Below are 22,512 nucleotides of genomic sequence, written 5' to 3'. Positions count from 1 at the left end.
AAGGCAGCCCAGCCACCTCCGAGCCAGCGTCACCGCGGACCTGCTAGGTCGTCCTCGCTCCTGGTCGGGTCTCCTCAGCCTCCGGCACAGGACTTTGTCTGCTCCCCCCATCATCACCTGCTGGGTCAGGCCCAATTCTGTCCCCTTCGAGGGACGACAGCCGGGGCTGGACACCGTTCTCGCCGAGGACACGCAGGACTTCACAGCCGTCTCCACCTTTCTCCACCCGAGCACCTTGCGCGTGACCGTCACCGCTTCACAGGCGGGCTTCAGCTCTGCTTCCACAAATGAATCTCCCCTCGCTCCCCGACGATTAGCAACCTAAATCAGCAAATCACGTCCACAGCGAAGCATCCCCGGGGAAAATGCCACTTAAGTGGCATTACAGTGAACTGGCCAGAGCTGCTTTGGGGAAATATCTCACGAGCTATTTATAGTTCCAAAAAACCTACTACGAAAACTAGAAATGCGCTTCCCCTGCAGTCCCCTGCGTAAGAGCAGGAGTTAAGTCCTTCACATTTTTCTGCCTACGAGGCCAGGTTTCCTTCCAAAAGACCTGCACCACCTCGACCAGGTGGTGTCTGAGGTGCAGGAGCGCCAGACATGAAAATTAAAGATGTTGTATCAGTTCAATTACATCCTAGAAACCCTCTCTAGCCTTAAGAGGAATCTGTGCACGGTGTTGTACACAATGCGAGACTCTCCGATACAGCACCAGAGTATTTTCAAGAAAGGCTAGAGGCGCAAGAGGTCAGACGCAATTCATTTTTCACCATAACAATAATAATAATAATGGTAATAATAATACTGTAACTTCATTTGGTAGAACTCAAACTTGCTGTACCAGGATCGGGTCACAATCCGTACATCTTTAGTGATGCTGCTTAAAACACGGTCCCTCACATTCCGTGTCTCAGAAACACCATCACCGACGACGTGTTCGTGAGCCCCGGTGCAGCGTGCGTTGCAATCCACCCTTCCCTAAGCGCAGAGAGAAACTGCACCCAGCGTGCCCGTGACCTGCCTCGGCAGCTGAAGACAGGAGACAGATTTTTGAAAAAAAAATTATTTTATTGGAACTCATCTGAACATCAGATATACCTGGTGTTGGTTAGCAAGAACCGTTTGTACATTTGATATTGATGGTGCCAAAAACCCAAACAGTGACTGACTGGATGAGATGGAAATTTAAAAAAAAAAAAAAATAAAATAAAATGTCGGAGAGGTCAAAATGTGAACAGAAAGCAGAAAAATCAGCCAGTCTAAGATTCAGTGTGAAGGCAAAATATTTCCTGATAAAACAGAATCCTTTTACAAAATATAAATTTTGTAAGAAAAACGTGGAGAGGGAAATAGAAGGAGAGACAGAGGGGAAAGGAAAAGCAAAGATTAGCAGGACAGAGATGCAGAAGCTTACACTGCCCAAATGGCATTAAAACCTAGCTAGTAACCTCACCATAAAATGAAACATGCTGGAATACACCGTGCTCCACCCCCCACACATACGACTTTGGAACAGGAACGAGGAAGCTCCCCAGCGAGAGCTGCACCAGGCTATTCCAGAAGGGCCAAGCTGTCTCACATCTGATGTTGAAAAAAAGAAACACTAACGCAGCAGAGGTGAATACCACCAGTCTGCTCAGCGCCCGGGGCAGCAGCTCGCCTCCCCGCCGGACGAGGTTTGGCTCCCGCAGGGAGGCGAGGACTCGGGGAACGCCTGCTCACCTGTTCTTCCTACCAATGCAGGTGGGGGGGAGGGATAAAACATTTAAAATCTAGTCTATTTTAAAACAACAGCATGCAATACAGGCCTCCAGGGGAAACCTGCGCTGTTCCCTTTATTAGAAACTGGCCTAATGGTCTAGACAGTGGCTGCAGCCGTCTCGAGGTTTTTGGCTGCGCAGGGTGGGTCTGGGCTAGCGCAGCACAATGACAATTCTGAAGCAGGTTCCTCGGGTGCGAAAGCCTTCAGGAAAATCATTGTCGAGCTGCTTTCGAGGGGATCTGAGGCCTTTAAAAATAAACCAGCAGTCTGTACATTTTGGGTTTTTTTGGTTCAGTACAAATGGAATAAACTTGGCTGCTTATACACCGTCAGTAAGTCTCAGATTTCAGAGCTGAGGGAGAGATGAAACAAACTTGTTTTGGGCACCTATTGGTAACAAAACTTTGTCCCTGCTTAACTCTCTGCCATCCCTCAGGAAGTGGAAAGCACATGTTTAGGTAGTGTAAGCCTTTTTCCTTTTATTTAGAATACCCTTTTTGTTTAAACAATATTCCCCCCCCAGATACAAAGTTCGGCCAGTAAAGATTACATGGAAACTGGAACACGCATCGTATGGAATACAAGATGCACTGGATGAGGAAGTTTAAAAACTTTCCGAGTGAAAAGTAGAACAAAGAAAAAAAAAAGTCTCCTAACATTTTCCCAAAGGTTTCACTCTCCTGTCACACACACTCTCCAAATGACAGCTAGCAAATTCAACTCTGCAAAAAGAAAACAGAGCCATGTCAATCGAGAGGAGAGAAAACAAGCCTCAAGGACACAAACCGCACCTTGGCCTGGGAGGAGCGATAGGTCCGGAGCAGCTGCGACCTCCAGCTCCTGCCTCCACTCACCTATGTTAGCTTCTTGGCTTTGTTGTAGAGCGAATCCACTACTTTACTCATATTCTGAATAGTCTCGAGGGCAGCTTCATAAGTTTTGTCTACGGGGGGTTCGTCGAAGATGATCAGGACTCCCTCGCCTTGGTCAAGGATGCCTGCGGACACAAAGCTGGGGTTACCAGTGCAACGCTCGACAGATCACATCTTCCAGACAGCAGGAATTCAGAGATCTACCCAGCAAACGGCCGGTCAGCTGTGTTGGGTTTGGAAGGGGCTCGTGTTGTACTGGACTGGCTGACTGATTTTTGGCTGGACTGCATTAGCAGTAGCTTACCCAGAAAAAAAAAAAAAAGTGTCCTGGAGAGGGGCCCGAGAAGGCATCCAGGAGATGCTTATGCCTGCAGGTTCCCTAACAGCTACCTTCCTCCTCGAAGGCCCTGTGCCCAGCAGGATGGCTCAGCACAACACCGGAGCAAGGCAAGAAAAAAGCCATTTTATAAATTAAACTATTTCCAGGTGCCAGGTGGGCACTGCAGCTGGGTTCTGTAATTTTTGAGCTATTCTCTAACCAGTATGTCTCTTTAGCCATTCATCTTGCTCAGATAGATCAAGAGGGCTTTCTAAATCGACACTAGGGACAACGTAAACAAGAACAGAGCTGTTTCCTTGAGGGCTTATTAGAGAAGCAGCCTCCTGTGGTCCCAGACAAACCCAAACCCATCAGTTGTGCCGCGTGGGTGCCCCCACCAACACACAAAACGCTCTTGACACTAATCAGCCGGGAAAGGTGACCACACACCCCAGTAAGCTCCAAGGCAGAAGAGCACATCTTTGCTAGATAGCCCACCAGTGGCTCTCACAACTGTCCTTGGAAGCAGCCGCAGCAAGTAAGGGCTTAAACGCCGTTTCTCATTTGTGAGAAATTAAGCCTCGAGCTTAATGAAGGCAGATGGAAGGAGCAATAGGAACAGCCTTCTCGACAACAGAGTGACAAATAAAAACCCACCGCTCAGTACTCTTCCCATAGTGCCTGTTAACCTGCACGTCTGCCGTCTGGAGCAGAGCAGCCTAAGGACACTCGAGGCTCGAAGGTGCAGTGATGAAGAGGAGTCTATCCCCAGCCTGCTTACACACGACCTGGCCTCGGGCAGCAAAGCAGTCAAGACTGAAGGATGCAGAGACTCACCATGAAATTTCTTGTCCAAGATCATCTGTGACAGTTTCCTTTCCACCTCAGCCTGAAATTGAAGCAGAAAAATTAAAAGTCTCCCGGAACTATATAAAGAAATGCCAATTTTACTACTTCACACTCAACAGCCCTGGTGGGATATAAGCACCGCTTAAAAGCGGCTGTTCTGTCACTCAGTGTGATGTCAGGACAGATCTCTCCTCGCACGCTGCTTCCATACTACCACACGCTTTAGATGACATCAGAAATTAAGCAGTAGTTTTTAATGACGAGAGTACCAGGGTGTCTTGCCCTCTTGCTCCACAGAAGACGGTCTATCTGTCATTTCATACAGGCGTTACTCATTAGGGGATTTGGAGCGCTCTAGCTTGGTTCAGCAAATATTTAGTCAAGCATTGGCCAAGCTTCACTGAAGCCACTCAGCACGGAGCTGACCTCCTGCCCAGCGCCGGGCAAGGCCTCACAGGAGTCAGCTCCTCTTCTGCTCTTTGGACAGCAGACACAGCTGCAGTTAAGAAACCACTGCAGTCCAGCATTTACTCACGCTATTCAGTATGTGTTAAACACCAAGGGCTAGACTAGGAAAAGACCGCACAGATAGAAAAGGAGGATAGATGAGGTAACGACCATAAAGGCCGAGCTCAGGACACTTCCAAACCTCCAGCCTTAATGGCAACACAGGACAAAAGCACTTGGGGATGCAACTGGCGGGGACTACAGGGGATTTTCCTAAAACTTAATCTGGTTGGGATTATCTGTAAAGCAGTTATTGCAATAGTCAATGTGACATATGCATCCCTAATGAAACTTCAATCAAAGCAATTAGCTGGATCCTGTATCTTAAGGGTCTAAGCAAGATTACTCTGGGCACGCTCACAGGGATTAAATGCAGGTCAACAGGGAAGACGGAGCTGGTCACGGCATGAGCCGTTACTACAGCAGAGGAAAATCTGCCTCCAATAAAAAGCAAGTGCTAACACAGGGAGTAAAACCCACGTGAAGGAAGGCGATGTTACAGCCAAGTCTTAGTGCAGAGGGAGCCTGTCGGATGACTCCTGGAAACTGGCTGTGTTAAGTTCCCAAGAGTGATATTTGCCTGTAAATGCTGTGGAGCTGACCTGTCAGGTTCTATAGCCTACATTTATTTGCCAGTGGCGAATGCCATTTGACCTCAATTCCTCTGCCCTCTTAAGACGTGCCACTGATTTCTAGCGATGTTCTTACCTTTGAGAGCTTGATGAGGCTGGATATGTGTTCAATCTATAAGAGAGACCAATAGAGTTAAGTAAATCTTTAGCTGTACTTTTGACAGGCAACATGGAGGTACGGGACTCTTCCAAGGAACAGCTCAAGGGCCTGTAAATGCTCTGGCCTAAAAATCTCCAATGGCCTTCTCCGCTTTGCAGCTTCATGTCCTTCAGATTTCATATCCCGTTTTAACTGAAGATGGACTAGACACCTAAAGCCATTCCACTCTGAAACATGAAATAACATTTCTTCTCCAAGATTATTGCAGCTTTACCCGCACCCTGTCAGAGCCCTTAAAAGCCAAACACTGTTACCTTCAGTGTTAAAAGCATGTCCACCTTTCAGTGTGCATAAGAAAAACAGGTGGAAAGAGCAAGGACTGGAACATGGTTTTCCAAAGCTCCCCTCAGCCCCCTCCTTCTAATTTTTCAGCTGAACATGACGAACCCTGAGCTCTGGAAGTGGTGAGCAGCTCTGAGTAAGAAGTACTCTGTATGGAACAAGTCCCTCACCCACCAACAGCAGGGGACAGAGGTATCAGCGTGTCGGTGTGCCTGGTGGAAACATTTACCTGTACTCTGGAGAAGGGTTCGATGACTCTGATCAGATTCTGTTCCAGTAAGTTATCATAGAGCTTAGCCAAGTGAGTGTTTATGATGGGGTCGTCCCTGAGCTCCACCTTATAGTCTGTCAGAGCCTGCAGAAGACACGGTGGGAACAAGTAATTCAGGCAGCAACAGATCTCCTGTCCTCAAGGCCCTCTGAGTATGAAGTAGTCTTCCCTCCCTGCCCAGCAAAGTATCAGTGGTTAATCCAATCCGTAACTTAGCTAAAAGGCCAAGAGGTCATGACAGCCTAGCAGCCCCTCAAGCACTGTGCAGCAAGCATCTTTCATCTTCACACTGCTGGAACTTAGCAAGCCAGAATCTCTGGTTTACACTCAGGAGACAGCATGACAGGATTGTTCCCTGACATGGGAATCCTCTCCGTTATCTCTGTGGTGTTCTTGCTGAAGCCAGGAAAAAATTTAGGAAGATATACATCCCAGTGAACAGCACCAAAAGTACAGGAAACTGCTTCTGAGTTCGCTCTCCAAAAAAAGGAAAAAGCTAGTGTCAAGCAAGCTGTTACTTCCCATGCTGCGAAAACCAAACCGGTTGATTATCGTGGGGTATTTGCTTGATGCACTGTTGCTTTCTATGAATGTTTTTATGGTTTCCTGCTGTGTGATGTAGCAGCTCCTACAACTTTCCAAAACTGGCATTTCTGAATGTTTTGTCCAGCCAGGCCCCATTTTTTTATCTGTCTCCTGACTCACCTTTTCAAAATCTGCCAGCGATCGGTTCTTACTGGCCTGTGCCACACATTTTAGTGCTTCTGTCTGCAGAGAAAGAAAACGAGAGTCAGTTATTTTTCTGGATTCTCCTCTCAGTGCTATTATGCCAACTGTGGAGTACACTGAAAACGTGCTTAAACAGCAAAGCGGCAATGTTCCTTTTGCTACAAAGCCATGTCAGTGTTACTTCCACAAAGGCAGAGTAAGAACAGCTGCTAATAAGGAGAACATGCAGAACAGCTGCAGGACACAGCATGAAATCAGCTTCACGGAAACAAAGAACTCAAGTTTTGAGAATACCAGCTGCAGTTCCTATCAGGTTGCAGGTTGGGAGCGAGTTTGATACAATTTTTAAGGAAAGCGCACACTTTGATGGCCATTTTCAGCCTTTAAGACGTGTTTCTGCCCTTCGGCATGCCACACTGCCTCTGCTGAGCAACAGATGCACGGCAGAAGTCCTACGGATACCCTGTCATGGACAGCATCAGAAAACATTTCTTGTCTACCCCGCAGCTGCTGAAACAAAGCAAGAGACTCAGCCACAACCAAACTACCATATTTATACCAAACAGAATAGTAACGCCACTAAAAGAACAGTTTTCAAGTGGTGAGAGGCACAAGTGCGTGAGACAAGCCGGACAGCCCGGTGGCTATGGTGCATAAGGCTCAGGCTCCTGCTACCATCTCTCCCACCAAGCTGTCCCTAAGGCTGCCCACTTTCTCTCTGCTCCTTAAGCTCAGATTCCACAGCTGCTGCAGGACCTTGCGATCACTGCTGTCTCAGGAGGACAGCACAGGGAGCAGCCAAGATTTCCTCCATCGTAGACAGCCCTCCTGCTCTGAAAAGGAGCCTCCAACCCAGCTGTCACTCAGGGGAAGGAGATGAAGCAGGACCAGGGCTGCCCTTCATGATCCAGCAGGGATAATGCAGGGATATTCCCACTTCAGACTCTTTTCTACGCACATATGCTCACTGACCTCCTCTACTAAATAGCTTCCCAATCCTCTGTGAGGTAGGTGAGTATTAGCTGCTGCGTCAAAGTAAACAGCTGGCTGACCAAAGCCACCGAGGGCATCAGTGTGTAAGCCTGGCTCAGACCCTGGCACGCTTGGCTTCTGGCTCTGTACTCTATATAAGCATCCCTGGATTTAATACGGGGGTGGCGTTCACAGACTGGCAAGTTAACACGTTAGAATAAACAGTTGATGTAACAACTCCCCAGCTGCTTGGCTTCCACCTTACAGTCATCTAGGTCTCAAGCTGCTCAGCTACACTGCTATGAATGGATTTTCAGGACTTGCTACACCACCAGTAAAAACAATGAATAACTCGGATTTAAATACATCAGATCCATGGCTGCCGAGCAGCTGCCGAGGGTTGAGACGTGAGTACCTTAACAGCATCAGGCATTTAGTAATTCATGAAGAAAGCAGGCAGGAGAAAAACAGAGAAAATGAAGCGAGCAGGCCAGATTCTCAGGTGGTGAAAATAACTGTATTCCCTTTGAAGGCAATTGATTTATGGCACTTAAGGTAATATAATCAGTTCTGGATCTCGTTCAGGACACTCAGAAGTGAAAAGTATTTTGGTATGAAAAGACCAAAGTATTTGACAAAAAGAATAACACAATATTCTCAGAGATTATAGGAAGAGAGAAAGGATTAGGTTTCTATACCTGTCTTCCTGCATACCGCAGAGCAAGCTTTCCACTCACTAATGCTTGCACATCTTCTGGGCTAGAGAGGGGAGGGAACGGAAGAAAGCATTTATTCAACACGGCCAGCTTAAATCTAAGTGTGCCTCAAAAATTCCCAATTGTTAGCAAATAACTACAATTCAAATAACATTGTATCAGAAGCATTGATTAGGTCATAAATAAAGACAAACAGCAAAGCTTGTCTGCTTGAGTTCTTTCATTAGTTTAGAGTCTTATAAATGAAAAGCCTTTCCCATTTAAGTGTAGGAAGTGTTCTTCGCAGAACCATTCATCACGTACATGTTCAGCATGATTTTGCACAGCAACATGTATTTCAGTGCAGTGATGGCTTTTGGGTTGTCAATTGAATCATATCCCTCAAACGCCTCGTAAAAATATGAATAGGCTGTTTTCCAGTCCTTCTCTTCTGCTGCATGGATAATACCTGTTGAGAGGAACAAACAGGCAGGCATCAGCGTTCATTCAGAAAGTGACTGGAAGAGGACAGAACAGTTTGGTTGCCCAGTGCTTTATCTGGTACTTCAGTAAAGGGAATCCTTTCTTTCTAGCAGAAGAACATCTGTGCTCTCTCTTAAGTGGACATGTTAAGACAGACAAGTTTGGGGCACTTCACATAAGCATCTGCAAATTAGGTCAGGAACAACGTTACAGTTACGCTAACGTGCTGTAATGCCGTACTGCCTAGGGAGGTTACAGACCCTCCACCACTAGAGGTTTTCAAAAACAGGCTGAAAAACACCCACGTGTCAGGAACAATGTAGTTATAGCTGATCCTGCCTTGAGGCAGCGGGGCAGACTGGTAGGTACCTTGAGGTCCCACCTAGCATCATTTTCTATGATTCACTCGGGAAAGAACAAATATCAGTCAACTGATGCATCATGATGAGTCCTAGACTTTCCCCTTCTCCTGAAGGGCTTTACCTGACTGCATGTCTAACGCTGCTTGCAGCTTAGGTGGACAGTAGATTGCGTTGGCTGTAGTCCGTGCAGAGGTTAAGGCTGCTCTTGCTTTTGGCAGATTGCTCAGGGCATGGTAAGTCTTACTTTCTAACAGCTGCACTTCCACCAGCAATGCCTTGTCGTCCATCTTTTTCAACTCCCGAAGAAGCTGAGAGCCTAGCAGTGGGGAAGAACAAGAATCTTTGTAACCTGCTCTGCATCTGCTCTCAACGACTTCACAAACCAAGCCTTTCCAGATGACACCCTTCTTCCCCCACAGCAGTACTGGCTTTGAGGACGGGAGGCGAGGCTTACACAACCTGCTCTTCCAAGAAGGAACAAAGGAAAGGAAATAATAGTAGGTCAGTGTCAGTCCACAGTAGGAGAAGAATGGACCAGTTCGATGTTAGAGGTGGAAGAGGGCAGTGAGAATACTTGGGTACGTGGACAGCGTGCCTCTGCCACCTCATCATGGGCAGCAGACACTCAGCAGAAAGTCAGGGATGGGTTGTGCAGTTCAGATGGTCACTCTGGTCCCCTTCCCCAGATGACAGCATGATTTACCACTCACGTTCAGAGCTCCGAGCAAACCTGAAGTACTGCCCATTCCTGCATCATTCCCCTAGGGTGAGACCTGAGGATTTGCAAGCAACTCCTGAGAATATGGGATGAGGAAGGAATGTTTTAAGCACAAGACATCTACAGATCAAATTTAGGAGGTAGGAATGGACAGCCTAAGAAACGCCTAGATAAACTGTCCCACTGAAGCCTTGTGAGGACACAAAGAGCCAGCCTTAGAGGAAACTTTTCCCATTCTTTCCCTCCGCTACAAACTAAAGAGCTAACTTAGGGCAAGCAGTGATGAGAACCTCACCCTCACTTTCTGTGCTTAGAAGCTGAAAACCACAGCTGAAACTGCATAACTAGGTGGAAGAGAACAGACTCTCCCTAGAAACATCCCGCAGACACTCTCTGCTTGCATCTACTCCCCACGGCTGCGGACACAGCCACGTCTTGGCCAGCCACACAGAAACGCTAGCGCACAACGCTGACATCTCAATAGAGCTTTCAGAGAGGCTGTCCTACAGGTACAGGCCTTCACAACTCCTTAAGCTGTACCACCGTCATTAATTAACTTAATTTAGCATAGCTTTGGAGTGTGGACTGTGATCAGTTTAAACCTGAGTTCATTACATATCCATATGCAAACTAATTCTAACTTGATAATGAATTCCATGTATCAGAGCACTTAATTTGATATTCTTATCAGATACAAGTCACCCAGGTGACTCTGGACATGACACATGCTCTTGCCACCACACTGTTCAAGAAGTTACAGGTCCCTGGTGAGGCATCACCACTGCCCGGGTGAGCACTTCTGTCCGTGTCAGCGCAGTCATCCCTCAGCCCTGCTCACACCCACGTGCTGAGCTGGCAGAGCAGTCTGTACAAATACCCTTTAGCCAGCTTAAACCTCATCTTACATTACTGCAGTCATTTGCAAAATGAGCATTTGAAAAGCACCGAAGGGAGTTGGGCGGTGTAAGATGACCTGCTTTACTCTGCTTTGTAGCAGAGTAGGAGAGTCCACATGGTTAATTACCATATCTCAGGTGGTGCAGAAGCAAATTCTTAAAGCCTTTACACTACTTCACAAGAGCTTGTCTAATTACATCCTTAGAGGTTTGCCATTTCCTGGCATTACTACTGCTTTTATTGAGCCCGTATTTGAGCAAACTGAAGAAAGCTGGTTTTTCCCTTCACCCTCTCTGACCACAGCAGTATACTACGTATGTTTCTGCAGGAGCCAAACCTGACGGCCTTCAACTGGATACAGCTCCTCGTGGCTTCCAAAATTATTTGAAATGAACAAATGGTGAGAACAAAGAGATCTCTTAATCATTTATTGCCAAGCTATAGTAAAAGATGGCAGACCTGGTAGAGCACTGAGAAATTAATGCCCAAGTGCTACAAAACTTATCAAAGAACATGACGTAGTTCATTTCCCTTGTCAGCCTCAAGACTAATTTCCAAGCAAAGAACTACTACCACCACCTAGTGGGAGGCTTACCTAGCTGCAGTGCTTCTTGGTACCTCTTGGTATCGAAGTACAAAGAGACCAGCCTCGCCTGCAGAACAGAAAAGCAACTGCTGTGAGGAAAGCCAGAGAAAGGTAGTACAGATTTATTTTGTAAAATGAAACTTTATATTCTTATCTGCACAGACTTCACTAAATTAGTTTGCGTTCATTACATCATACGGTCCAATTCTGCAAGATCTACTGTTTGGAAGATTGGCTAGATCTAAACACAGTGGGTAAAATCCTGCCTATTCAAGGAGAGTCCCTAACTTTAGTGTAATTGTTACCGCCCGTCCATTACACGTGCAAAGATCTGGACAACACACTACAAGTTCTCTACTTTTATAGGTATGAAATCTGATAAAGGGAAGACGCTGTTACACAGGTTTGGGATCCACAGTGTAACATACCTCCAGAGCCTGGCGTAGGAAAGTCCTCTTCTCTGATTTGGCCCATTCAATACACTCTAAACACAGGTCAACCTTAAAGGGAGCAGAAAGAAATTTGTAAAGCCTTCTGCTGCCCCTCTTTAAAACAGCAGTATGGTTCAATCATTTCCTACAAAGCAACAAAAATACAACAAAGCCTGAATCTCCACAATGTAGTTTAAGAAAATAAGTCATTCCTGCCTGAATAGCAGCATTGCTGAACATTAAATTAGCTTTACTTTAAAATGAGCATGGAGATTAGCCTTCATCATTAGTGCCTAGCCCAAATGTCTCTGGACAACACCTTTAATATTACCAGAGTAAAGCATAGTTCACCACTGATGAGAACTGCAGCTCACCAGCGGAAGGTTAAGCGACTTCTCTTCAACAAGGACTCACTGGTAACCACACATGATGCACTCGGGCTGCATCATGTTGACACCAGAGTTTAAACTCACAGAAACGTTGCACAAAATGATACAGAACAGCTATAATTTGTGCTACATATTTTCATAGTCTATTTGCTAGATTTACTTCCTGCGCTTTGTAACAATGTTCACAGTATTATACTACTTATAATACGTATTGCAAGAGAACGTAAAGTTCAGAAGGCAAATTAAGGTTTAGTTTAAGATTTAGCTATCACAAAAAAACCCCAGACTCCCTTCTTCAATTGCTTTTCTAATGCACTTGGCTTCCAATAACTTTCTGACCACCAGGGACAATCCTCCCCCACTGGAATATGAAAATAAAGATTTGGCTTCCAAAGTCTCACCAGTAAAAATTACTGCTGAAATCCTAATAGCATTTCTTAAACAGCTGTGTTTTTGTTTGAAATAAAAACATCTGGGTACATGAGACCTGATTCTGCCTTAGGGCAAGGGATGAACTAAAAGACTTTGAGGTCCCTTCCAGCGTGTTTTGCACCATTTCATTTAGCCATAGAGAGGACTGTATTTTCAATTGCTCTAGAAAGGAAAATGAAGTGCACGTGTTTTAGGGCCTAAATATGTCAGACCACGTGCGTCCTTTAGCAGTATAAAGCAACAGAGGTGCTGGGCTCCACTATTTACAACCAAGTTGGGTGCCAGGAGCCAGTCCGTAAGTGACGCTGGATGTTTTATCTATCACTTCAAAGCAGAGTAAAGGAACCCAATGGCTTCTCATATTTTTAAGACTGCCGAGATTCCCGTGATGAATAAAGCAGTCATGTTCCACCCCAATTAGAAGAGGGTGTCGATTCAGTACTGGCCAATAATATGCAATAAGTCATCCTGAGGTGCTAGGCTCAGGAATGCCTTTTCCCAAAATCTCTGGATCGCAGCTCTTTCTGGAGCAGCTCTGTAGCTGTACTACACTGCAGGACTTGTCAGCTCCTCGTCACTGCTTTTTAAACAGGAACATTTAATGAAAAGCTATTATGAAGTCGCAATTTATTGCACAGTGATAGCTGGAGCATTAGGAGCTGGAGAAATCTCTAATTTCATTGCTTTACTGGACTCCTGGGAGCCTTCTTAACGTACGTTACACCGAGGAAGCAAATGTCCCTCTGAACATTTCTGAGGCGCTGAAAGTATTCAGGATTACTGCATCAGGAACCTCACAACTTAGGTGTTACAATTCCTTAAGGTTTTGGGTTTGGCTTCTGAATATGCTTGAAAGGGAATATTTTGACTAACTGGGCCATATTTCCATTGCTGTTACTCCAAGTTTTTCCCCTGCCATAAAATGCCACCTTTTGGGATTGCATCCAAACACTGTCACTTACATCAAGTTACCTTATAAAAAGTCTGAAGCCACTCATTTTCTCCTGACTCCTTTAGGGGTTCCCTTCTCACCTGCACATCCCATCCCGCTTCCCTTAATCTCTTCTGTTAAAGAAGAAGGGCTAAAGATTCCGTCTGTCACCATCTACAGTAACAGGACACGCAAGCCACAAGAACTGAACAGCAAACAAAAAAACATTTGCTAGATTACCTTAACTGCAGGATGATACTTCTGCACTGATTTGGCTAACGAGAATGCCACCTGCCTCTCACATGGCAGAACCTCTTCTAGGCTGTAATTTGCCAGTCCCTGTGCGTACAGGTATGTGGGCTTTGTCCCTAACCTGTTGCTCAGACCCTCCCTTCCTCCTCTTTTACCTACCTGCTTTGGTGTGCCAGTACAACCTCTACTACTGCAGATCAGCGCCACTTGTAAGTCATCATTTACATTTACAAGTTGCTCCTGTCCTTCTCCCATTCCCAAATAACCAACAAGTCATGTGGACAACAAAAAAGGAAAAAAAAAAAGAAGAAAAACAACTGTATTCTAGGGAGCTAATGAGAATGGATTAAATCCTAACTGGGGACTACCTTAAAATGAATGGGCTTTCTAGCAGAGAATTTCATCCACCAGAAGTAGTTTACACTTGGTAGCTGCAAAACTTTTTCCATTCCCATTTCAGGAGTAACTTTCATGCTTCAGAAGCCCTTTGTAGAATAAGACGTCCAACACACCGCGTCCCCATGCAATGCACCTTCATGTCTCCAGTTGAAAGACGCTAAGCAATACTCGCCATCTAACCCCACCAACTCCTGAACAGCCCATGAGCACTCGCTCCTCTAGCTCTGTGCCATCGCACACTGCGCCCACCTCTCCACCAGACCGAGCTCCCTGCAACAGGTGGAGCACCTCTCACCCCGAACACCGATGGCACCACAAAACGCTGCTAATGCTGTGCATCTAACAGCAAGCAACACAAATCTGAGAAAAACGCCCAGGGTGAGAGTTACTCCTAACCTGCAGCAGGATGAGGCTTGCAGAAAACCACGGTTATGAGTGAATTAAATCACCTCATTTTTTATTAATAGAATATATCCAAATGCGTTAAATTAATGTTTCCTGACATGAATAATTCTTCAGTGTGAAGCAAAGTAGGTTAGATAATGGTGGTACAGGCTTTTGAGGAACAGACTAGTGCCGAAATGTAAATCTCACCTCCTGTCCTGTTGCTGCCTCCATATCAAGGAACAGATCGAGCAGAGATCGGACTAAGCGGGCTGCCTTTGCTTTGCTGATGGAGTTCAAGAAGGGTCGAACATACTTCAGAAGTCCGCCCAGCTCTGTATACAGAAAAACCAAATCATGAAATACAACCACACAGCCAAGAGTTACACCGCAGCTGGAGTACCCAACACGTCTACACACAGCAGTATTTATTACACCAAACATTTTATAAGCAGTCTCTCAACATCATTTACAGGAAAAGAGCGATAAACGTCACCTGAAGGAATGCCTTGCAGTAAACACTGGCACTGGCAAAGGTGACTGGTGGGCTCCAGTCTTATCCGCACAGCATACGTTTCCCGTTACTTCAGTTTGCCCAATTATAACACCATTTGTAACTACACTCGCCTCAGGCACGTTTTAAAAACATAAGCATCTGCTAAACGCTTTGAAATTTTTCTATAAAATGGGCAATGGAGTTTATGGTTTAAGTATGTTTTTATTAACTCACAGTTTGACATTTTAATCTGCCATACCTAGCCAGCCCTCGAAAGTCAGATACACCCCATGCTCCACTGCTGAAAAAATGACATTTCTTAACACTTCAGCTACCCGCATTACCTAAATAGATCTTACCTTACTTAACTAGATTCCAGTTTCTACTAGTCTCCTTATTAGTTTACAGTTATAAAGCTAGTCTCAAGCTCACAAATGAAAAGTCTTTCTTTATGAAGAAATACACTAAAAATGTCATTCCTGCAGAGCAGAGGAATGCAGCCGTCAACATCACAGCAGTTTCAGGACTCAGCATTTGCGTTCCAATCCAATTGTTCATGGTGATGTACTGACATTTTTATACATCTGAAAGCACAGTTTTAGAACAAATGAAACTTATCTCGAGTGTGCCCTGAATCCTTAGAGAAGCCTTATTTTCCAAGCAGCAGTGCAATAAATCGTGACTCTTTCTACAATGAACCACTCGGACTTTGTACATGGAACAAAACAAGATGCTGTGACTGCCATGCCTAAGATTTCCTGTAAGTTTTACCTTCTCTCTGCCTGAGAATAAATGGGCAGGTTTTTCTAGAATCGAAGCACAGCTACTTTAGTATCTAAGATTGAGCCCCGCTGACTGACAGTTTCAATCAGCGCTCAGCTTTTACTCAACAAGGAACTGTTACCTACTGCCCCGTGGCAGACGATGACTTTACTCAGACCCCCTTCATTCTGAGGACCGCTCCGTCAGCAATACCACTCACAGATGCAAATCCCAATCATTTCAATCAAAGTCAAACACTTTGGTTTCACATACAGTAAACAAACTACCATGACAGCAGCAGACAGCTGCTTCCAACACATCGGTTTTGCGCAGAGCTACTCTCAAGCACCCCTCCTCTTGATGTGAGCTGAGAAAGGTGGGCTCCAGACCACCTCGTTGGGCTCGGAAGAGAAGCAGCACCAAAGCTGGGGTTGCCCAGAAGCTGGTTCTTGTGCTCTTCCCTGATGCAACTAACACAAGCCCTTGAAAACACCACACTTCACACAGGGACCAAGTCTGCTTCTCATCAGGTCACACACTATATCCTTAGCTTTGAGCTCTGTAACTAAGAATTTGCCAGTTTTTCAGTCTGTCTTATCAAGGCAGCGAGATCCTCTCTGAGATCCATCAGCTCTTAAGTACCGTACTTCATACTGTGCATCGCTGCTTCTCAGGACAACGGAATCATGTTTTTAGTGCACACCACACTCTTCCACATGGGAAAGGAACTTTAGAAGAAAAGAAAGGGAAAAAAAATTCACATTAAATATACTGCAGTACTTATCTTTCCATTGACTTGCTCAACAGCTGCCCAAGAATTCACTAGAAAGTAGATTTGAAGCCAGCAACTAGAATATCCCTACATTTTGCAAACTACACATTTAGACATGCAAGCTCAAAGTTCCCATAGAAATTTCTCTTTCCTACCAATGTAACTGTCAACTATTTTTAGGATTTTTTTTTTTTTTTTTTTTTTTTTTTACGTAAATGCAGTGCTTGATCGACAGCTCTAGAAAAGTGATGAGCAGCCGCTCTGGGAAATGAAGTCTGCTGCTCATCCTCAGAGAAAGTGCTTCCACAAGCTAACATGCCATGTACCTGAATACCTGATCCAAATCATTCCAATCCTATCGTTTTAAGCAATGCTATAAAAATCTAGAACTGTCCTATAAAAAAAAGTAATTAATCTACCAGTTCAATCCTTAATCTCTATCAAGCAGATAAAGAGGGTCATTTGTATTACTATGTTTTTTTAAACAAAGGCCATGGTTCACTACAGGTTAGTCCTCTAAAAACTACAGCTGCATTTTACACGCTCAGCCAGTCAGCAGCACAGCAGCTGTAACTTTCATATCCCACCAAACTGCAGGTGATTTCTTCCTGAGGCTGCAGCTCACAGACCCTTTCATCTCTGGGAAGTTATCGCTCGAAAGTAGTCAACGAGCCACTGCAACACCTAGAACCTGTCAAAGAAATTCCGCTAGCTAAAACGTGTGCAGGAAAAACCACAATGATGAGATCCATTTCATTTGGGCCAGAAACTGCATAGTCTCAGTAATTTCCTCGCCAGGTTAAGCAGCACTGGATTCCCTCCCCTTGGATATGGAGATCTGTTGCATCTGCCTGGTGCTAGCACCTTTGTGAACAGCTGTACCTGGTGAAGATGCTGCTGAAGTAGACTAGTCACTCCTACTAGTCTACTTCACCCTAGAAAGCAAGGCAGAAAGGGAAGGTGACAGCGTCTTTCCCGCAGGACTAGCACATCTCTAAGCTGCGGCATTCCCCTTCCTCATCCCCCAGCTTCACCACAGATCTCCAGAAAGCACAACCTGGTAATCTCACTCCGATCTACATGTACACAACTGGCTTCTTAATGTTGCCAAATTCATTTTCTCCTATTCAGAATATAGTAGTTCAGTGTTCCCTTTAACACATTTCAAATACATTTCACATTTGCTCCTTCATAAACCTGGTTTTGATGAGTTAACTTTGTCATTTTTGATTACTTAGCCTTCCCCTTAAAAAAAAAGAAAAAGAAATCTATTAGCTAGCCACCCTCTGAGAATACACTGAAGTTCTTTACACTCATCTAAGACTTCGGCTTAAACTCAAAACCACTCCAAGTTCTGCAGCAGTAAGGAGGCCATCATGCACCTAACAACTCTTCTCTCAGGCTTATGCACACCAGCAGCACATCCACACCTTTACCTTAAGAGACTCTTCTGACGACTTCCCCCTTTTTAGCCCCAACACACACCTCTTCCTTGGTGCAGGAGCAAAGTCACATTTAGTTATCTCTACAAAAGCAAACATCAGAGTGCAACAGGCACCTGTACCACACAGACACCTATACCTGAGTGAACTGACTTGAGGTCCTTGAATATTCAGTTAGAGAAACAGGCACTTGTACTGCAGCTTTCATTTGTCCTGCTCCAGATTCTTACTGTAGGAAGAGACGAATCGTGTGCTGGAAGGGCTTATTTTTCTCCGCTAACTATGAAAGCAGTCCACGCTAGGAAAGCGGACATGGACTTCTATAGTTAGGTGAGATGAATAGCACCTTTGTTTCCAGCACTGCTCTAAGTGCAAGTAATCTACTTTGTCACAAGCTCTGTTCAATTGCAAATCATGGTGGGATCAGTGTCCAGAATGCTCAAACACATGGAGATGTGGGTAGATCAGTTAAATGGCCAAATCAAAATAGATGTTTACAAAGACTGGACAGTAGGACACCAAGTGTTCGTTTCAGAATAAATATACATTGTGATCTTGATCAGCTGCTGAGACCTCATACTGCTTCCCATGAACGACTCTAACATTAGGTCTGGTGTCCCAGTCGAAGTTCAGTTTGATTAAACCTTCTGCTGGCCTGTTTTCCCCAACCAGTTTCAGACTGTTAAAAGCACACACGCTTCACTTCACATCCTGAATTATTGTTGTGCACAGTTAGAAAACATCAGGGCTATACCATGGCCAACTGTCTGCCATGGACAGAACGCTCTTTGTACGGACGTGGTGTATCAGCTCCTAAAATGCTTGAGGTGAAAGGTGCTCCAGAAAAGGCAAAAGCATTCTTCAGCAAAAGAAATAAAACTAAACTGCTGAGTACAAAATAACAAAACACACTGCCTTGAGCTTTCCAGGAAACAGAAGACGTGAACAGATTCAACTCAAAACTCATTGAATAGAGAAGTTTACTCCATTTCTGTCCTTTCACACATTCACAATAGAGGGACTGTCAAGTCTTGCTCTTGTGAGGAGCTGGGCAAGGATTTTCTGATGTAACGTTTCAACAGATAAATCAATTAATTGAGAAAGAAGTTGCTGGTGAGAAAGGACTTTTTGGGACAAACTTTCCCATTTGAAATAAGGCTGAGATTATTAAAAACAAAACAAGATGAACTTCTCATCTCAAACAAGACAACTTAACAAAACTTTAGTCACTTGTACTACAACGGCCACACGTCAAAGGGTCATAAACTAAACTGTCCAATGCATCAGCAGTCTTTTGAAATACTGGGCCAAGTAACACAAGATTAATATTTTATGTTGTTTATCTAGTTTTTTAGTTTCTGTCCTGCCTCTGTGAGAACCTGCCAAAAACTGCTTTCACTTCTATCCCATTAAATAAGGAGACTAAATTCATTTGAATGTACATATCTCTTACCCGACACCTCCGTTACTTATTTCAGGCTCACCTTCTGCCTGCCCAGTCTTGGCCAAAAGCGACCCCAGTTCAAGGATGCTCTGCTCTTTGACTTGCACCGCTTCTTCATCATTTTCCTGGACATCGCGTTTCACTAGAAAAGAGTGGAAAAGTTACCTTTAACGCTATTTCAGTTAGAAGATAATCATTACTAGTCAGCTCCTGGAAAGGCACCAAAAAAAGTAACTGTTATAACAGGCAATAGTGAATTCAGCCTGGCCTGCGAGATCTGGAAAGCAGATTACGTGGAAAGTTTAAATGCATAGTTTATAAAGAGCACCTTGTCTATATTTCACGAAGGCTTTAATCCAGTTGATAGATACAACTGCGTGCTCCAACTTGACTGCAATTGAAGTAGTCTCATTAAGCTAGTCCAGCTGTTCAAGCTTTATTTAAAAAACACCACCACCCAACAGACCTTCTCCCACTGAAGCCACAAAACCAAATAAAAGAAATTTAATGGGATTTCCGGGGTTGGGTATTCTGGTATCGGGATTTCTGATGTTCCCGCTTTGTGTATTAAGTCGCGATCCCGTGGTCAAAGCGTAGCACAAGAACAACATCGGCTTGGTGAGCTGGGTACGTCTGCCCTCTTCGCTCAGGAGCAGATCAGGTGTTACAACTGCTGCAGGAGTCAGCGCTCCTTCCCACACTGAACTCTGACAATCTAATCATCGCTTTGTGTACCAACATGAGTAACTCTGGCTCTGAAGTATGTAGAAGGGCCAAATGACACACAGCAGCACCAAACCTGTGTTTACACAACATCAATTTCATATAAGTTACCCACAAAACAATACACTTTCTTCCCTGCTACCTGCTACCATGTTAATATTCCTCTCCACCATCCCCTACGCAGGTGAGTTCATCCAACTTCTCCACAGACAAAGCCAAAATCCACTGCCCACCTCTACAGAGGGAACTGAAATCCTGCCCCTGCACGCAGACTGCAGCTTTCAGTCCCCAGAATTTAATACGTGCAGCGTCAAAAGCAAAGTAACTTTGCTCTCAAGCAGAAAAGTATCGCGGCAACGCTCTCTGGAGTGCTCCAGCTTACACCAACCGGCAACACAAGCTATTACTCCTGACTGAGCCTGACTGGATGGAAAGTTGTAGGTGTGTTGACAGGCTTGAGAACACCAACTACTAATTAACCAGAGAAACACCGAGGGGGGGCAAGCAACTTTTAAAGACCATACAGCAATTCCAATTTCAAGGTCTAATACACACACTAGGAAACATTTATTTGCCCGACGCAGCAGGGTGACAGCAGGTCACAGCATCTTTTCCAAAATCACCATCCGTTACGAGAATCGAGAATTACTCATTTATACACCTGTTTCTAAGGCACCCACTCTCCCCACCCCGTACGCCCCAACCCCCAAATAAAGAGGGATGTTGACATTATGCCTACAAACCACTTTATAGCACCAACACCTCCTTGGCACTGCTAAATGTCCGGGACAGCCCGACAAGGTAACTGCTGCAAACAGCATCTGTCTTGAAACAAGCAGAAGTTAAAACTCCAGACACAGCACGCAGAAAAACTCCTCAAAACTTTCTGTGTAGCGCTGAGAAGGTAATTTAAATAGCGGGTGTATTTTAGCGATGTAAGAGGAAATGCCACTTCCAGCAGAGTTTTCCCATCCTCCAGGACGCTGAGCACCCGCTGCAGGCCACCGCCACCAGCACAACACCCTGACGCCGTCACACCACAACCGAAAACCCCATAAGCAACCAGCCGGTACAGGCAGGCTCCCGCCTGCCTGCCCGCCCCGCTGCCCGCCACGGCCCCTGTGCTCGCCGCTCCGCAGGCTTCCCGGCAGGCAAGCCCACGCTCTGCCCGCACCCGGGGGAACACCGCGCTGAACGGGGAGGAGAAGCCGGCCCGAGCCGCGGGGCGCCGCTGACAGGCTCCCCGAGCGGGGCTCCGCCGCGGCCGCCCGCTTCGCCCCGGCAGCTCCCCGCCGCTCGGGCCCGCGGGGCCCTCACCGGCGGCGGGCAGCGGCACGGCCCCGGCCCGCCGTGCGGGCGGAGGACCCGCGTCGGCGGAGCGGGCCGGGCCGGAGCCGGCGGAGCGGGCCCAGGCCTCGCTCCCGTCCGGCTCGCACGGTGAGTCAGCAGCCGGCGGCGGTGGCGGGCGGGAGGCGGCGGCGGGCGGCCGGGGGCGGGCGGCGGGGCGGGGGCGGGCGGCGGCGCCTCACCTATGGAGTGGAGGATGCCGATGGAGGCCTCGCGGTCGGTGGAGAGCAGGGACTGCGCGCGCTGGAACTCCAGCACCGCCGCCGCCGCCATCTTACCGCTCCCTCACTCCCTCCTCACTGCCAGCCCGGAAGCGGCCGGCGGAGGCCACGCCCCTTCCGGGCCCGCGGCATGACGGGAGTTGTAGTCCCGGCGCGGAGGTCGCGGGGCGGGGCGGGGGAAGGGGGGCGTAGTCTGCTGAAGGGGGCGTTGCCCTGAGAAAGGGGGCGGGGCGGGGGAAGGGGGCGGGGGAAGGGGGCGGGGGCGGGGGCGAGGCGCATGGGAGCGTGGGGCCCGCGGGGGACCCGCCGTGGGTGCGGGGCTCGGCTCCCCCCGAGACACCCCACGCCCCGGGGCCGAAATTCCCCCAGCCGGCGCTGGAGCGGGGCGGAGCGCGGCCCCCCGGCGGGACTCCATCGGCGGCCGCGGCCTCCCGGCAGGTCCCGGGGGATCCCCCCCCCCACGGCCCCCCCGCGCCCCCGCCGGCCTCGGGAACGGCGGAAAACCGGCAGGGACACGTCACGGCTAGCGGGCACGGCCCGAGGAGGATGCCGTCCCCGTCCCGCCGCCGGGCCCGGCCCTCGCCGGCGCGTTCTCCTCCGGTCGCAGCTCCCCGGCCGCCCCGGCCCTTCCCGGCAGCGCTGGCGGCAGCCGGGGCGCGGCCGGGCTGAGCGCGGGGACCCCGGGCCCGCGCCCTCGATTCGACGGAACGCAGCCCCTCCAAATCTCTGCTGAGCTCCCCAAGCCCCCCCACGGCCGACCCCCTCCCTGCTTCTGTCCCCACCTTGGTCCCAAACGAGCTGGGAGGGGCGTCCCCGCAGACCGGGCGCCTTTCTGCCACCGGAAAAGCAAATGTAATGCCTTGAAGGTTCAGTTTTATATCAAACGGGGAATAAAACCAGCCCCCAGCGTGCCATCGCTCCTGGGAAATCCCAGCACGACAGAGCCACCCAGAAGGTGACAGCCCTGGGGACAGGCTGCGGTTTGGCT

General features: G+C 47.2%; 1 protein-coding gene across 2 annotated transcripts; it reads right to left on the bottom strand.

Annotated features, from left to right (window-relative positions):
- Nucleotides 1–1,050: 1,050 nt before the first annotated feature.
- Nucleotides 1,051–21,623, bottom strand: PSMD11 (proteasome 26S subunit, non-ATPase 11). 2 transcript variants are annotated; one of them, XM_075523131.1, is made up of 14 exons: nucleotides 21,486–21,623; nucleotides 19,274–19,375; nucleotides 14,528–14,652; nucleotides 11,528–11,599; nucleotides 11,109–11,166; nucleotides 9,020–9,214; nucleotides 8,378–8,522; nucleotides 8,057–8,117; nucleotides 6,363–6,425; nucleotides 5,616–5,741; nucleotides 5,021–5,056; nucleotides 3,794–3,845; nucleotides 2,620–2,762; nucleotides 1,051–1,584 (listed from the first exon to the last, which is right to left on the bottom strand). In XM_075523131.1, the coding sequence occupies exons 1-13, from the start codon at nucleotides 21,574–21,576 to the stop codon at nucleotides 2,620–2,622; spliced, it is 1,269 nt and encodes a 422-aa protein (XP_075379246.1). In that variant the 5' UTR covers nucleotides 21,577–21,623; the 3' UTR covers nucleotides 1,051–1,584. The 2 variants fall into 2 exon arrangements, with proteins under 2 accessions (XP_075379246.1, XP_075379245.1); XM_075523130.1 differs by lacking the exon at nucleotides 1,051–1,584 and adding an exon at nucleotides 2,225–2,487.
- Between the last annotated feature and the right edge of the window lie 889 nt (nucleotides 21,624–22,512).

Source organism: Mycteria americana, chromosome 22, assembly GCF_035582795.1.
Source record: "Mycteria americana isolate JAX WOST 10 ecotype Jacksonville Zoo and Gardens chromosome 22, USCA_MyAme_1.0, whole genome shotgun sequence".
Taxonomy (NCBI): domain Eukaryota; kingdom Metazoa; phylum Chordata; class Aves; order Ciconiiformes; family Ciconiidae; genus Mycteria; species Mycteria americana.
The sequence above is the reverse complement of the archived record's forward strand: the minus strand, read 5'-3'. Positions and strand labels throughout refer to the sequence as shown.

Coding starts and splice junctions, on each gene's coding strand:
- PSMD11 (XM_075523131.1), bottom strand. CDS start 21,576: ATGGCGGCGGCGGCGGTGCTGGAGTTCCAGCGCGCGCAGTCCCTGCTC. Junction 14,653..19,273: donor CAAGACTGGGCAGGCAGAAG/GTGAGCCTGAAA, acceptor TTCTGTATACAG/AGCTGGGCGGACTTCTGAAG. Junction 8,523..9,019: donor AGCGTTAGACATGCAGTCAG/GTAAAGCCCTTC, acceptor TCCTCTCAACAG/GTATTATCCATGCAGCAGAA.